We start from the raw sequence: 16,503 nt of genomic DNA, 5'->3' as shown, positions 1-16,503 counted from the left end.
TAATGAACTAAGTATTACTTTACTTAGGCAAAGACTATATTTCTCCTAAAGTTTTCCTATATGGAGGGCTAGGACCTGGACTTAACACCTAACTCGCTGCTTGCCTTTTGCTGGGCTATTTGGTTTCAACCCCAGGGAACCTATTCCTGCAATATTAACCCCCTGCCTTCCAGTTTCCTTTTGTCTTTTCTGTTGTCTTCCCCTATGAGTTTTTTTAAGTTCCTTGAGGACAAGGGCTTTCTTTGTTATTTGTATCCTCCAGGGCTTGATACAGAGTAGACATTTAACAAATATTTATATTATTTTATTAAGCTCATGTGCCTAAAATAATATTGCTGTTTATTTCAGGAAAAATTGGACCACCTAAACTGAAGGTTCAAATGAAAGATCACCAACTTATCATTGATATAAGCCATCCTCTAATAATTGTTGAAGGTAAAGAGAAAGGAGTTGTGTATGATTATTATGAGGATGAATGCAGCATGTTCTCATACAAGGTGTATTGGAAGATAAATGGAAGTATGGTATGTTCAGCATTTTTCAAATTAGAAATATTCTGACTATAATATAAGTTGGTTATCAGTAGAATAACAAAAGTTCTGAATATCTGTACATAAAGGCAGAGAAATAAGTAAAGAAAATATTAATATTGTTTAGGTGAGGTTAAGTTTAATCAAATCAGCTTAAACTACTAAAGTTCAGTAAAATATTTACTTCACTCTAATAGCTGGGTGTACACAAATAATATTGTGACCTTATTGCCATTTCTTATAAAAGTTTAATGTGAAACAGTTGCTACAAGAAGGAAGACCAGACTCTGTCTTCATCAGCAAGTGTTGGTGCACCTTGCCAGGCAGAGAAATGGCAGCCAAGGACAATCCTGCCTTAAAACATAAAATCATTTGTGAAATAATTGAAGAGGATGTGTAACCTTGGATACATAACCTGACTTTTCTGAGCTTTATGCAAAAATAAGAGTTAAACTAGATAACTCTAAAATCCCTCCAGCTTTTAAATCTGTGTTCCTAAGACCGTTAATGATAGAAAATTTAGTGGCATGGCTTTATAAAACATAGAATACATTACACACAAAAACAAGTATTAATGTTTGGCATAAGACCCAAAACACAGAATTTGAGATCTAGAAGGGACATCAGGCCATCTAGTACAACCCATATTTCAAAAGAACCCTTACTACAACATAGTTGATGAGCACCAATGAGCCATCATCCCAAGAGCACTTATTAAGATACCTGGCAGGAGGATAATAAGTACATGTAAAGAACAAATTTGTTAAAAATAGAATACATTTTTCAAATTTTCTCTAATTGTTTATTTTCATCATCACTGTCAAAGGAAATCATTGTATTTGAGGTACATGAGGTGGACTACGAGGAGAAGGCAGAAGTGATTTATTTCATTGCCAAAGACAACAGCTTTTGCATTGGAAATGCCTGAAAGCAATGGCTGTCAGACAGTTGACACCTAAAATAGTAAGAGAGCACCTTGTTGCCCTTAACAAATTCAAGGGACTTGGTCCAGATTAATTATGCCTTCAAGTACTAAAAGAACTGGCAGTTTAGTAATAACTGAGACACTATTAATAATAACTGAAAAATCATGGAAATTGGATGGTCTTCCACAATGAAAGAAAAATAAATATCTTTTTTTTTTTTTTAGGAAGCTTCTCCGGAATATATACAGGTCAGTAAGCATGACCTTAATTCCTGGGGAAATTATTAAATAATTGGTAATCCAGAAAAGGAAGTGATGATTACAAAGGACCAGAGCGGCTTCATCAAGAAGAGTTTAAACCTTTTATACTATCCTCAAGCTTCCTGTACTTCCCTCATTCCTGTTTTTTTGAGCTAAAGACCTTGCTGTTCACTGAGAAATTTGAATTTTGTTTTGGGCTCTTCCTATTCTTTTCATCTCAAAACCACATAAAGTTATTACCCACTCTTTTCCTTGCGTTTGGGAAAGAAATGACCCTTTTTTCTTTGCTAAAGTTCACTACTCTATATGTATATGTGATCCACTTTCCCTCCCTGACTTCTCCAGAAGATTGCATCCTCTGTCATGCCCCATTCACTTTTGAATCTTCAATTTCTCTATGAGTTTCTTTTCTACTGTCTTCAAACTTTGTCCATGTCTTTTCCCCATCCTTAAAAGACCTTTACTGGACCCCACATCCTCTCAAATTTTCATCCTGTGATGATCCTATTTCCTCTCTTATCTCAGCCAAACTGTCCATAGCCAAGTGCTCTATAGTTAATGTCTCCATTTATTCCCCTCTCATGCCCTAATCCTTTGAAATCTGACTTCCAAACTCATCATTTCAACTGAAACTGTTCTCTCCGAAGTTTACTAATTGCCAAATTTAATGATCTTTTGATCTTTCCTCAGTCCTATTTGCTGCAATAGGCACGGTTGACCTCCTAAATACTCTCCTTTCTGCCTGTTTGTTCCTCAGTCTCTTTTGCTGACTCATTATCCATATCAGATATCCCTAACGTTTAGTACCCTCTTATTCCATCTTAAGTTTTTCTCTTCTCCCTTTATGTTCTCTCTTGGAAACCTCCTCAGCTTTCATGGGTTTAAATCATCATCCCTATGCAGATGGCCAATAGAACTCTATTGCCCCGATTTCTTGGCTGAGCTTTAGTACCATGTTACCATTTGGATAGTTCAGACCTTTGTTACTTTGCGAAGCCTAGATTATTGCAGCAAATTGTCCTACCTGCCTCCATCTCTCACCTCTCTGGTATACTCTGCTGCCAAAGTACTTTCCTTAAGTAAAATTTGACTGTGCCATTCCCCTACTCAATCAAATCCAATGATTCCTTTTTAACTTTAATATAAAATATAAATTTCTGCATATTTTTATAGCTCTCTTCATTCAAGCCCCAGTCTGTTTTTCTAGTGTCATTGTACATTTTTCTCCTCCCCAAACTCTGTCATTCAAACTAGGTGGTTTCTCATCATCATACACAATACTGTCTCCCCTCTCTTTGCTTTTTATTGACTATTCCATATGTCTGGAATGTATTTCTGTGTTATCTTTAGTTCATGAGTCCTAATTTTCTGTTACGATGAAGCTCAAGCACCATATCCCACTTAAAACATTTATTCATCTAACCCCACAACCATCTATAACCTCCTACCTCCCAAACTATCATGTATGTAATTATTTTGTATATATTTATTCTTGTGTTAGGTATACATGTATATATACACAGATCTCATTTAATTTGTACAACACAAATTTGACTTTACATGAAGATTTCTGAAAGACATCTATATTTCAAAAAAAGCATATAATTTGACTTTACTGAATAGTACCATACTCTTTCTCTGCTTATGCCTTACAGCTTGGTATTGTATAGCCTTGCACTACCAGCAACATTAAAAAACAACCTTAAATTGCTCCCAACTAAAAGCAGAGGAATGGTTGCTCAATCCTATTTGGAGCTTGGCTTGATTACTCTGAGACCTTTATGCTGCTTGTTGTCTCTCTTCTGTTGGTCAAGCTCAAGTACTATATGTCTGTCCCTGGCCCTTCTCTGTGTCCAGGTCTGGTCCCCATGTGTCTGCCCCTCCACCCCATTTTTCTTCTGGTTCTGGCCGTGCCACCAGCCTCTCTATATTATTCCCCCTACTATCACTTCTCTGTCTTCTGCCCCCATATGTCCTTGAACCATGTGTTCTCCCCTTCCCTCCATGAGATTAGAGCCCCTTCTTCCTTCCCTCTCTTCCACATGTCTGTGCATATTAGGTAAAAATCACTTTACATAAAAGTCTATGAAATAATCCACTTAAGTAAAGTGAGAACTGTCTGTATATGTTGTGGCTCCAATTAAAATATAAGTTCCACTAAGAAGAAACTAATTCATTCTTTGTACTTCTATGCCCATTACCTGGCACATAAGGATTGATTGATTAATATCAAACCAAGCTTTTTTTTTTTAAGTTATTGTATAAATAGATAAGATATTCTATAGATAGTATACAAAGATTTTAGTTAAGTTTTAGATCATATGACTCAAAACACTGTCTAAATAAGAAAACAATGAAATAGATTCAGAACTGATTATATGACTAGACTCATGATAGTTGTTAATGATAAAATATTGATTAGATGTTTTCTAAGATTTCTGAAGTTTTGTGGTATTGGAAAATGTAAAAATCGTTCTTACTTCTAAGAGCCCTACAAAAATAGCTTTTGTGCCTTCACAAACTCCTAAATTATCACATAATTCTTTCCTTTCTATATTGAATCCTCTTTATCTAATTTGTTGTTGGTCCCTTCCAGTTTGGACATCTACAGATTTAATAATTATTTAAATGATTATGCTATTTTATGAATGTCTCTAGACTGAAATGAAAATTATTTTAAAATGTTTAATATTTTATTCATTTTAATAACTTATACAGATCATTGAGGAAGAAAATGATCATCTGTCTTGCAATGAGACGCAATGTCAATTAATTATACAAGGAGCTTCATTTAATTCAGAGTATTGTGTTTCTGCTGAAGGATTTTCACAATACTCAATTTGGTCATTTAAATTTGAGAAATCAGAAGAACTGTGTATTAAAACTCCATCTGGGAAAGAAAAAGGTAATGTTTTGTTAACTCTCCTTTAATCCTACCAATAAGCCTAAGTATTGTGACTAACAGCTATAAAAAGTTTTCAAAAATGTGATCTAATTTGAAATTTAGGCAGCCTCCACTTTGAGATGTTTTAACAGTTGAGTAATTTTATCTTGTGCAAAAATCAAAAATACCAAAAAAAATGTCTCTCAGACCATAAAATATAGTAAAACCTGGTTTAACTGGAATATTCAAAAAAGAAATAGAAGATTTATTCAGGTCAAAGGGCTGAACTGAAGGCTTGAAGTTTTCTACTAAAATTTTTTCTTCCTGAAATTTTTATGTATATCAAATTTAGGATCATTTTTATTAGTAATGAGATTGTTTTCTTTTTAAAGTCTCTATAAAATACAGAGCTTACTTTTGATTTCTTTTTTTTTCATTTTTTAATTAATTAATTTAGAATTTTTTTCATAGTTAACATGATTCATATTTTTTCCCTTCCCTCCTTCTTCCTCCCCCTCCTGAAGCCAACAAACAATTCCACTTTGACCTCATTTTAAAACACATACAGAGGATTGGGGAATGGCTGAACAAATTGTGGTATCTTATGGTGATGGAATAATTATGTGCTGAAAGGAATAAGGAAATTGAGAAATTCCATGTGAACTGGAATGAGCTCCAGGAATTGATGCAGAGCAAAAGGAACAAAACCAGAAGAAAAATGTATACAGAGACCGATACATTATGGCACAATTGAATGTAATGGACTTTTCTGCCAGCAGCAATGCAATGACCCAGGACAATCCAGAGGAATTTAGGAGAAAGAATGTTGGCCACATTCAGAGAAAGAACTGTGGAACCAGAAATGCATTAGGAAAATATATGTTCTATCACATGGTACAATAGGGATGTGATTAGGGTTTTGATGTTAAGAGATCACTCTACTGCAAATATTAATAACAGAAATATGTTTTGAACAATGATACATATATAACCCAGGAGAACTGCTTGTTGGCTTTGGGAGGGGGAGGAGAGAGCGATCGGGGGAAGTAGGAATTGTGAATCACATAACCATGGAAAAATATTCTAAATAAAACAGAGAGAGAGAGAGAGAACTTAGGTTTAAATCAGGCCTGAGATACTTCCTAGCTTTGTGATCCAGAGTGGGGAACTGTTTTGCCCATGCACACATAAAGACAGGAATCATAATCCTGTACTCTCAATTTACAGCTCTGTTTTTCTTCACTATTCAAGGGTAGCTTCATCCAACTATTCCTATTAGGTTCTGAATGTTTCTATATTAAGAAATAATTTTAAACAACTCATAAGTTATTCACATTGTTGTACCAGTGTTCTATGTTCATGTTAATCTTGTTTCTTTTCTCTTTTTTTAGATACTTCTGTGCTCATCCTAATTATTTCTCTAAGTCTTACCTCTGTTGTATGCTTATTAGTAGTACCTGTCATAATTTGCCAGGTCAGAAAGAGAAAGGTGTTTCAGAGAGAGACCTTCATATTGCCCAAGTCATTGGTAATTTATTTAAATATTTTTCCATTAACTCTAATGTATTTTAAACTTGAAGTTTTAATAATTTTATTCATCACTTTCCTTGTGGTTGTGTTACCCCTCCTGAAATGGATCTCAGTCCCTCCCCAAAAGATCGGAAGAGATCTGTGAGGAGTAAGCACAATGACAGTAAACAAATGGTGAAAGACAGAAAACTAGAGAGTAGGCACAGTTAATATCATTTAACATGCTCGTAACCCTCAGTATTCTCTAAGGTCATCACTGTAATGCAGCATATTAATGCCATTCTTTTTTCTGGACCTATAACTTCATTGGTGTGGGTAATTACAGATAATTGAAAATTCCTTCTACAGTGCAAATTGGCAATGATTTTGCAATTTTTAGTCTAGGAGAGAGTTACTTATATTCATTATATTTGTTTATGTATGCATGGCAGTGTGATGTCAACAGTAAAGGACTGACCTTAAAATCAGGACTACCTATATTCAAAATTGGAAAGGAAGAACATTTGCAATCTTTTTTGTTGTTGCTCTAAATAATGACCTTCAAACTTCTCCTTGAAGGAATGGTTTGCCTTTAATTCTATTCTTCTACACTGATTATATATAGTTGTGAGTCATTGAACACTATAGTTTCCAAATAACTGAAAATGTGTCATAACTCATAGCAGGGAAGAGGAGCATGATGGGTATGAACACAAAAGAAAATTGATTAAAAGATGTCATCAAGAAAAAAAGAAGATAGGTGGTCATATGGGAAGAGTGCAAAATTACCTACAAAAAAGTTTCACATAAAAGGTTCTCCTGAAGGAAGAAAACAAAAGATTCCAAGAAACAGATAGGAAGTGAAGGCCATTTTGATTGAACTGTGGAATGAAGATAGCATGTTGTATTATAAGACTAGGAAAGTAGGTTAGAGAAAGATGGTAAAGAATTTTAAATATCAAACAGGAATTCATCTTGTATCCTAGAGATGTCAGGGAAGAGAACTAGTTGCAAGAGGGTAGGGAAGGAAGAGAGAATGATGGATGAGGTCAAAGGATTTTGTGGGACAGGAGAGAAGATAGAATGCCTAACAAATGAGATCTTTCTTAACAAAGTATAAGAGAGACCTTTAGCTAAGAGCATGGAGAGAAAGAAATGGAGGAATAGATCATGAGTACTGAGTAGATTGAGAAATTGGGAGTTTATAAGAGTATTTGAGGGGGCATCAGAATGTATATTGAAGTCCCTTGGTGCAAGGGCAGATGTTGGAAGTAGAGATACAGGCCAAGTCAGGTATTGAACTTGTAAAAGGAGCAAGAATGACTTGAGGCCACTATAAAACTGCTACAAGAACTGTATAATGTGAACCTCAGAGGAAAAAAGGTTGACAAGAGTAGCAAAGATACAGTCTGGAAGTTTCAGTGTGGAACAAATAATATCCCTACTTATTCCCACAACCTGTCCTTTTGGAATAGAGATGGAAGGTAATCTGGGAAAAGGCTAGGTCTCTTGAGAGATTGAGAAGATGAAAAATCCCCAGATGAAGAAGTTTAAATGAAGGGGAAGAATATGCAGTTGGTTGAGTTGTAAATCACTCCAACCATTATAGAAATCAGTTTAGAACCATAAACTCCAGCCCAGCAATACCCACCACAAGGCATATTCCACAGTGAGGTCAGAAAGCAGATAGGTAGGAACAACACCTGTTTTAGGTAGATTGAGGTAATTTAAAGGGATGGGGAAGCAATTTGACTTTGTTACTGTCCATCCTAGCCAACAGGCAATTGTAGGTTTTAACAGGTTCTGACTACCTTGTGTGAAGGCTTTTCTCAGTCTGTCATAGCCTATTAGCATAGTGAATACAAAGGAAGGAAGAGGTAGTGTTTTATCTGAGTGAGTATACTTTTAAACTCGGGGGGGGGGAAGTGTATCTCTTTTCATCATGGTGGTGCAATAAAATTTGAAGTTGGCCCTAATGAGTGATTACTTGATAATCTCAGTGAATTCCTGAGGACGGGGTCAATTAGTAAACAGGAGTCCAAAATAAAGCAAAAAGGTACTTATTTAAATGGCTAGGTAAGTGTAGAAACATCTACTCTAAGCATAGAGTAAATGTGTTCTTTATATACTGCTTTTAGGCAACATTCTGCAGCATTAACAGAAATAGTTTAAACTATAGTAGCGTCAGCTTTCATATCAGCTAATTATCAGGATGGATGGACACAGTTTATCATTAAGGGAATACAATGAATGCATTTTTTGACTTCTTGGAATATGAAATTGCAAAAGTTATTTCAATCCACAGTTTTGTATTTTATCACATCATTCTAAGTTGTTCTTATTGCATTTATGTTCTAGCAATATGTTGTTGCATTCTAACTCTTAAGATTGAATCAGTAGATTGCTCTGAGTTGGTCCTGGTCTACAACAGGAGGGAAAGGATTCTTGTAAAGAAATACTCCTATCATTTTAGTACTTTTTGTTGTGGCAAAGATTTGTAAATAAAGTTGGTATTTATCAATTGGTAAGTGATGTATAAATTCTAGTACACATATTTAATGGAATATAACTTTGTTATAAGAAATGATGGAAAGAACAGATTCAGAGAAACTTGTGGAGATTTATGAACTAATGTAAAATGAAATGATCAGTATGATCATTATTAGGAGAATAATATATAACTTCAGTACTCTGTAAATGAAATCTCTGAAAGACTTGAGTTGATCATTGTATTGAGCTAGCCTCAAAAGGCTGATTATGAAGTGTATTCCCACCTCCTGCTAGAAGTGAGCGACTAAAGATAAATTTTCAGAAATGAATATATGGATTTGTTTGAAGAGAAAACTTTTGTTTTCAGAAAGAATATTTATAGATAACTATTATTATAATTCCTTCAAAAAAAGGAAGGAAAAAGCATCAATAAAATATCTAAAAATACTCTACAGAAGAGACAGATAAGCCAGACAGTCTTGTAACTTTTATTAAATTTTAATATGTAAGGGCAGCTATGTGGCACAATGTATAGAGTACCAGACCGAAAGTCAAGAGGACCTGGGTTTAAGATCTAGCCTCAACACTTTCTAACTGTGTGAACCTGGACAAGTCATTTATCTCTTCCCCTTCTGTCTTAAGAATCATTATTATTAGAACAGAAGGTAAGGGTTTAAAATTATGTTCATGTTTTAAGGGTACATTATAGAAGTTTATAGTTCCACATATTTTATTTGTATATGTTAATATATATTACAAATCTTTAAAAAAATAAATGAAAGGAAGTTTAACTACAGAACTGTAAGAGGATACTGTAAAAGGGGACTAGTATGGTTTGGGTGGAACATGAAAAGAATAAGTCTGAGAAGAATAGAGATGAGAAAAAAGTAAAGGGGAGTAGCTTTTTCTGAGATAGTCTGTGATTGGTCATCACAAAAACTGGGAAAGAAGAGATGGAGTGAGTTTGGTAGATAGAGACTGAGTCTAGGTATATCTGCATTAAAGGGATATTGAGCCCAATTATAATGGTATGAAACTGCCCAAGGGTCACCTTAGGAGTAAGTGACTAAACAAGGACAGATCTAGATCATTAAGACCTGATCCTAGATTGTCTAGATCTTAAGGTTCCCTTCTAGATCTCTGCTCTGTGAAACAAGTATATGGCTAGATTGTAGGACACATGATCTTTTGAGTACTTGATGGTAGAAAGTATGATTCTGAATACCAAAAGTAAACTGTTCACTCTTATTTCACTCATAGTTCATTTTAAAGTAGCAAATTGCCTAGGATTTGGCTTGATTTTATTTATATAATTTGTGAACAGGAGGCTTAAATTTGTTTCCATCTAACATCTATTTTTTCCCCCTTTAGGTGGTCTCTGTGGTAAGAAATTTGAATTCACGAAACATTTTAGAGGTGAAACCTGAAACGAAGTATATTTCTATTGTTGAAACATCAAACTTGACAGTCCCAGAAAGTGAGGAAAAAAGCATTGCTCATTTGACCCCAGTGAGTAGTATTAATTCTGGAGACAGTGGAGAAAAAGACCACTTCCAAGAAATATCAAGCAAAACAGAAGAAATGACTGTTGAAGAAAATATTACTGAAATGATCTCTGATAGTCATCAGAGTACAATGATAAAAGAAAACTATTTTCATCCTAACAGTAGCCAAACTGAATCTGGCAGTCTCATTTCAAACTCTTGCCTTCTTGGAGATGATTCTGAGAATAGACATGTAGAATCTTGCAATTCCATGTCTCACCCAGAGTCTCCACAAAATGACTCTGAAACACAGGTGGACATACAAGACAACATCACTATAAGGAAGGTTTCATCTTTTGGCTATGATAAACCTCATGTTCTAGTAGATATACTTACAGACACCAATGACAAAGACACTTTGATTGGTTATCGACCAGGTCCTGAACCATCCGTGGAAATTTCATAGCATTCAGCTTAAACAAAGAAAACTTGAAATTTTGCAGCTCCTAAAAGATGACTGTTTGGGTTTTGCTTAAAGCAGGTAGCATATTCAAGGTCAGTGATGCTGAGTCTAGATTTTGAGTCAGAAGTTCAAAACTCCATTCTGTATAACATTGAATAGCTTTTTCATTCTTTAGGACCCCTATTTCCTCCTCTATAAAATGGGTTTGGAATTGCTATATTTTATGGCCTTTTTATGTAATACTATTATGATCTTACATGCAGAACATGTGTTGAATGAAATGAGATAGTTAACAATGTTTAATACAGTTCATGTCCATTTACGTTATGATTCTTGCATCTGCATTGGGTAACTGAAAGCATAGATATATGCAAATACTTGCTGACTTTTATATATGTGTGCTCTTTTTCTTTGGTCCTGCGCCTCGGCTAGGTGTGCCCAGAACTCCTACCCTACCACAAAAAAAAAAACAAAAAACACAGATTTTGACTGTGGGTAACTGGAACCATGGATTAAGTGGGGAGACAACTGTAAATAAATAGATCCTTGCTGGAGCTCCAGTTCTGAATACTACTAAAAGTATGAAATAGAAAATCATTAAAGCTAATAAGCCAAGTGTTTTTCACAATTTGAGGTGTCTTAGTTTTTTCCTTTCTATCTTTCCCATATACTCCTTGAGGAGTAAAGGATTTAGATTAGTTATCAGTGTTATGTGAGACTAAAGAAAATCAAAAGTAACCAAAATAGTACAAATCTAACCAAGACATTTTGGATCCTGTTTTTAAAAAAACAATAGCATGTTATTATGTGCATATTCAGGTGTACCTAATTAAAAATAATGTTTTTTAAATCAGTGTTAAGATTTGTAAATTATACTGTGTGCTTGGAACCAAAATTTCAACCACAATTCATAATTTTAGGTGGTGGGGAGAAACTTGGGTCTTTTTATCTCAACCAGGCTAGAACTACAGTGGCAATTCTTAGGCTTGATCCCATTGCTAATAAGCAATAAACTTTGACCAGTTGCTTTTTTTTCTGACTGAGTTTATTGACTCCTCCTTAGGCAGCCTAGTGATCTCCACTCTCAGGAGTTTACCACATTAGTGTGGACACCCATTTGATTTCAGTGCCACTTCAACTCAGAGGCCCTGAACTCAAGTGATTCACAAAGCCTTGGCCTCTTCCAGGAGAGAGATCACAGACACTCAACTCATAAGGCAAATCATTTTTGTCCCTGAAAAAGTTTTGTCCTACAATGATGGCTCTTTCTAAAAAGTAGATGCAGTTATTAGTTGTTTTAAGACTACTGATTTATTTTTACTATTCACTCAACAAAATTATGCCCATGAGAGGCAACATAGAATAACTGATTACAAAGAACTCAGTCTTTATGAGCTATTGCCACAAAATTGTCTAGTTTACATGCAACCTTCCCCCCCCCTCCCACTGTAAGTCAAAGTCCAGACAAGCCCAAGTACCCAAAAAAAAATCGCTTTTGACTCTCAAGTCTGCATTCAGCTCTTCATGACTAATGCAGCAACTTATGGCACCCTAATCATTTGTTCCTTTTCTTCATATGAGTGCATTTCACCCACCAATATAATTTTGCTTATTTTCCCTCTTTTGCTAGCCATTCCAGTGCATCAGGCTTGTCTTACATAAAATAACTAAAAAGTAACCTATTGGGTTTTTTTATCCTAATTCTAAGAGCCCTCCAGAGATAAACAAAACCAGTAGAATTATTAATTCAAGATCTTGATTTTTATGAGTGAGAAAAAAAGAGGTCTAGGTAAGTCAAGTGACTTGTGTAGTTTGTGATGGAGTCAGGACCACTACCTCATGCTCCTGTTCTTTTGATTGTGCCATGTTACCTCACTTGGAGTTCTTGAATTGAAGATGCCACATGGAAGTATTTTTTAGACATCAGCGTTGTAAGTCCCAACTAAAATCCCATTTTTTTGTAGGAAACCTTTCCCAACCCCTGTTAATTCTAGCACTTTCCCTCTTAAATTATTTCCTATTCCTCAAGTATATAGCTTGCTTTGCATTTATTGGTTGTCTTGCCATTTTAGACTGACCTCCTTGAGGACAAGGGACTATCTTTGGCCCTTTTTTGTATTCCCTCACTTAACACAATTCCTGGCACATGCTAGGTACTTAATAAATGTTTATTGATTGGTTGATTACTCTACTCTGGGGAGTGGAGCCATGAACTCCAAAATCTTCATTTAAGAAGAGAACTCAGCTTGCATCTCATTTCTTACTTGGCCTCACTACTCTGGTACTTCTCTTTCTTCCTCATCATGCCCCAGAGTGTGGTGTCTTCATTCTCCTACCTCCACTTATGTGTTGTTATAAGGTTATTATTGTTATTTGAACTATTCATTTAGAATTTCATTGTATAGTGTCTGTGGATCTCAATTGTTTGTGATCCCTGACCTAATTACTTTTATTGCATTTTGCTTTTTATTGCATATTTTTGTGGTCTATAAAGGATGTATTAACTATTTTTGCCTTTTTATATTTGTTTGCCTATCTGTACTCTAATACATGGTAAACTTGTGAAAGTTCAATGTGGTGCTGAAACATGTATATTCTTTAGCTTTCCCATTTAGGAGATACCATAAATCTTTTAATTTCTCCACTAATTTGTTCAGTTCCATTTTCTCTCTTTTGTTTATCTTTCTGTCAAACTTAGAACTGAGAGAAGGATATTGAACTATCCTGTCACTATTGTAGTACTTTGGTCTGTGTCTTCTTGTAATTCAGATAATATTTATAAATTTCAATGCTAAGATATTTGTAATACCTTAGTTTATTGCTGGTATTAGTTTGTCATCTATGGTTCCTTTCATCATAATATAATTTCCTTGTTTATCCTTTTTTTAATGTTTGTTTTTGTTTTTTCAAATAGCATGATTGCAACTCATGCTCTTGTAGATTTACTGATGCATAGTAATTTTTTTCCTATCATAGTTTTATTTTGTCTGTCTTTGTTTTTCTAATATGTTTCTCAAATGCAATATATTATATCCTATGCAAAATCTCTTTTCACTTAATTAGATAATTTAATCCGTGCACATTTGCATTTATCAAAATTAGGGTTATATCTTCCTCAACCTGACTCTAATATAGGGACTTTTTTTAGGTTATGATTTTTTCCCTCTTGTGCTGTAGACATGGTACTACATTCAGTTACTTTGCCCTAATCTTTTAATATGGCCCTGTTCCCACTCTCTTCTCCCATTCTCTTTTCCCTTCATCTCTGACCCTCTCTTCTTATCTTTGGGGCTGTACTTATTTGGTCCTGTTTCTCTCCTGTGTCTATTTTTGTGGTATAATCCCTCCCCCTTTTATTTTGCCTCAGTCAAGTAAATTCCTACAATTCAACTAGACCTATTCATTAGGTTTTTTTTTTCTTTTTTGCATTCCTTTCCAAAAAGGATTTCTTTCACTTCATTATTAATCCTTTCTGTCAACTCTACCTCTCCATTCTCAGATTCATGACCCCTATAATTATCTGATCATTTCTCTTTCCTTCCTAATGCAATCAAAACTTCCAAGATATCCATTCTAAGCTCTCCCATGGAGGCCATTTCTGCCACTGCCCTATGAAGTTTCCCCCATAGACTATTGTGCCTTACTCCCCAAACTAGTATTTATTGCAGATGTCAAAGAAGACACTGCCCCATGGTAGAGCAGACCTCCAATTATCAATACCCTCATAATTCCCTCTTTTCACTCATTTTGCTTCCAGAAATCTTCCCTGAGTTCTGTCCTTCCCTTTTTCTCATGCACTTCCCTGAGTGCAAGTTGTCCCCAGGAGCTTCAACTTCCCCACTGCCAAGATAGAATGAGTAGAATTTTGAAGGACTAAATCCCTCAGGCCATACCCAGAGCAATGTTTTCATCCCTTTACAAAACCATCTTTTTTCACCCAAAGAAGCATTCATTAGTGGAACCCCCTCTCACCACCAAACTAGGGCCTTGTTCCTTCTACCCTGCTTTTCAATTTTTTTCTCCTTCTTTATCCACTCTCCTAGAGGCTCTTCTCAGAGACTCCAGATTGCCTTTCCATCATTGCTAGCTCTTGGTTTGATTTGAGAGTAGTATACATTCCTCTCTCATCTTGTTCTCCTTTCCATTTCACGTGCCCTTCCATCTTGTAATACTTCACCAAAAAAATTGATTCACCTGTGGTTGGAGTATCATCAGGTTCTGTCCATAATGTCTCATGCTGGCCTCTTCACTGTTATTTGTACCATATTTCTGCCTTCCTTATATCCATGTGTACATTTGGAAATAAGTTTCATACTGATCTCTGTGCCATCACTCTGTTGTTGACTTGACTGCTACAATCATTTATTTCTATATTTTTGTTGTTTGGGATGTTCAAGAAGCAAATAATCTCTTCATTTATGGTTTTGTCCCTAAAAATCTTTCAGATACCTCTATTATTGGATGTCTACCCTTTTTCATGTGTAGTTAAGCTCAAGAGAGAGGTCCTCCTGGACTGCATCCTTAGCTCCATTGCCCTTTGGAACATATTATTTTATTTATTACCTCTTATATTTTCTGGAAGGTACAGAATAGTTTTGCATTACCTTTGTAATTGGAGATCTTTTTTCTGATCTCTTAAAAGCACCTATTTTTTCTAAATTGTATAGTTAAATTTAACCATGTTGTTTGAAATTTGTAGCCTTGATTTTTTTAGTGGAGGTAATCTGTGAATTCTTTCAATTGATACTTTGTTTTCTATGTTCAGAAAGCCACTCTTCCATTATTTCCTGCATTATGGCATTAAGGTTTTTTGTCTTAGTATGCCTTTCTATAAGAATTAAAATACTTCAGCTGTCTCATTCTTTCTTTAAAATCAGTATATTTTGCTTACATAGTGAGCATATTTTCTTTTAATATTTTTCCCTCTTTTCTTCTAGATTATCTTTCACATCTGTATATTTGCATTCCCAATCTCATCCGAAAACTTGTTTGCTGAGACATGCCATCATAGATTCCAGTTCTGCCCTTTATTTTTGATCTGCAGGCCATATATTTTGATTTCATGAATCTCATTTTCTTTTGAATCCCTCCAGAACAGTATGTTATGGTTCCATCTTCTCACATTCCACAGGGTCCTCTGTCTCCTCAAGTGTTATTTTCTGTTGTTAATGCAGCACTTATTCATAGAAGCCTAAATTCATTTATTAAATCTTGAGGCCATATTTCCTTCTGTTAATATTTTTCCCTGTTGATTTATCTGCATATGTTCAAAATCTTTGAGTCTTCTCCTCTTCCTCTTTCTCCTCCTCCTCCTCCTTCTCCTTCTCCTTACTCCTCCTCCTCCTCTTTTTCTTTCCTCCTCCTCCTCTTCCTCCTTCATTTTCTTCTTGAGGTCTTTGGAAATTTCTGTCTTTTCCTTGCCTGATTTCCCTCTCTTCACTTTGTAACTTTTCCCCTACTAATGTTGATTTCTTTAGGGGCTGGATCTCAGAGTCACCTCTCCAGCTAGACAGTTCACAGTTCACCAACTTAAGTCTAAACCCCAAATGACTCTCAGGTACTCAGAAATGGCCCCCTGCTAAATACTATGCTCTTTCTCTTAGGTGTATTAGAGTACTACACAGCCCACCAAATGCACAATGGCTTGTCTTACTGTTCTCTTAGTTTCTCTGGCCTTGCAGTTCTAAGATGTGCCATGCTAGTGACATGGGGTTGGCTGCCCTGGCACCTCTGGTATTATGGTGGTGTTCCCCCTTGGCATAGGTACTGGTAGCTCTGCAGGCTCTTGTACCTGGATGGAAAGGCTGTAGCAGCCCTAGCTCTCCATTCCAGCAGGCAAGCTTGCATAGCCTAGAGTTGGGGAGGTTACATTTTGTGGGGCTGAGAGGGTTGTAAAAAGTCTTTATTAGGTCCTCAAGTCTGATGGTTCAGCCTTGCATGGGATGTGGAGGAATCAG

General features: G+C 35.6%; 1 protein-coding gene across 2 annotated transcripts in view; it reads left to right on the top strand.

Annotated features, from left to right (window-relative positions):
- Positions 1 to 11,174, top strand: part of IFNGR1 (interferon gamma receptor 1) — a 34,365-nt gene extending 23,191 nt beyond the window's left edge. For both annotated transcript variants that reach the window (XM_007484619.3, XM_056818871.1), the window contains exons 4-8: positions 349 to 524; positions 1,681 to 1,704; positions 4,435 to 4,621; positions 5,992 to 6,128; positions 9,971 to 11,174. In XM_007484619.3, the coding sequence (XP_007484681.2) occupies positions 349 to 524; positions 1,681 to 1,704; positions 4,435 to 4,621; positions 5,992 to 6,128; positions 9,971 to 10,549 (1,103 nt within the window). In that variant the 3' untranslated portion in view covers positions 10,550 to 11,174. The remainder of the gene's footprint in view (positions 1 to 348; positions 525 to 1,680; positions 1,705 to 4,434; positions 4,622 to 5,991; positions 6,129 to 9,970) is intronic.
- The last annotated feature ends 5,329 nt before the right edge of the window (positions 11,175 to 16,503 follow it).

Source organism: Monodelphis domestica, chromosome 2, assembly GCF_027887165.1.
Source record: "Monodelphis domestica isolate mMonDom1 chromosome 2, mMonDom1.pri, whole genome shotgun sequence".
NCBI lineage: Eukaryota > Metazoa > Chordata > Mammalia > Didelphimorphia > Didelphidae > Monodelphis > Monodelphis domestica.
This window is presented reverse-complemented; position numbering and strand designations above follow the sequence as displayed.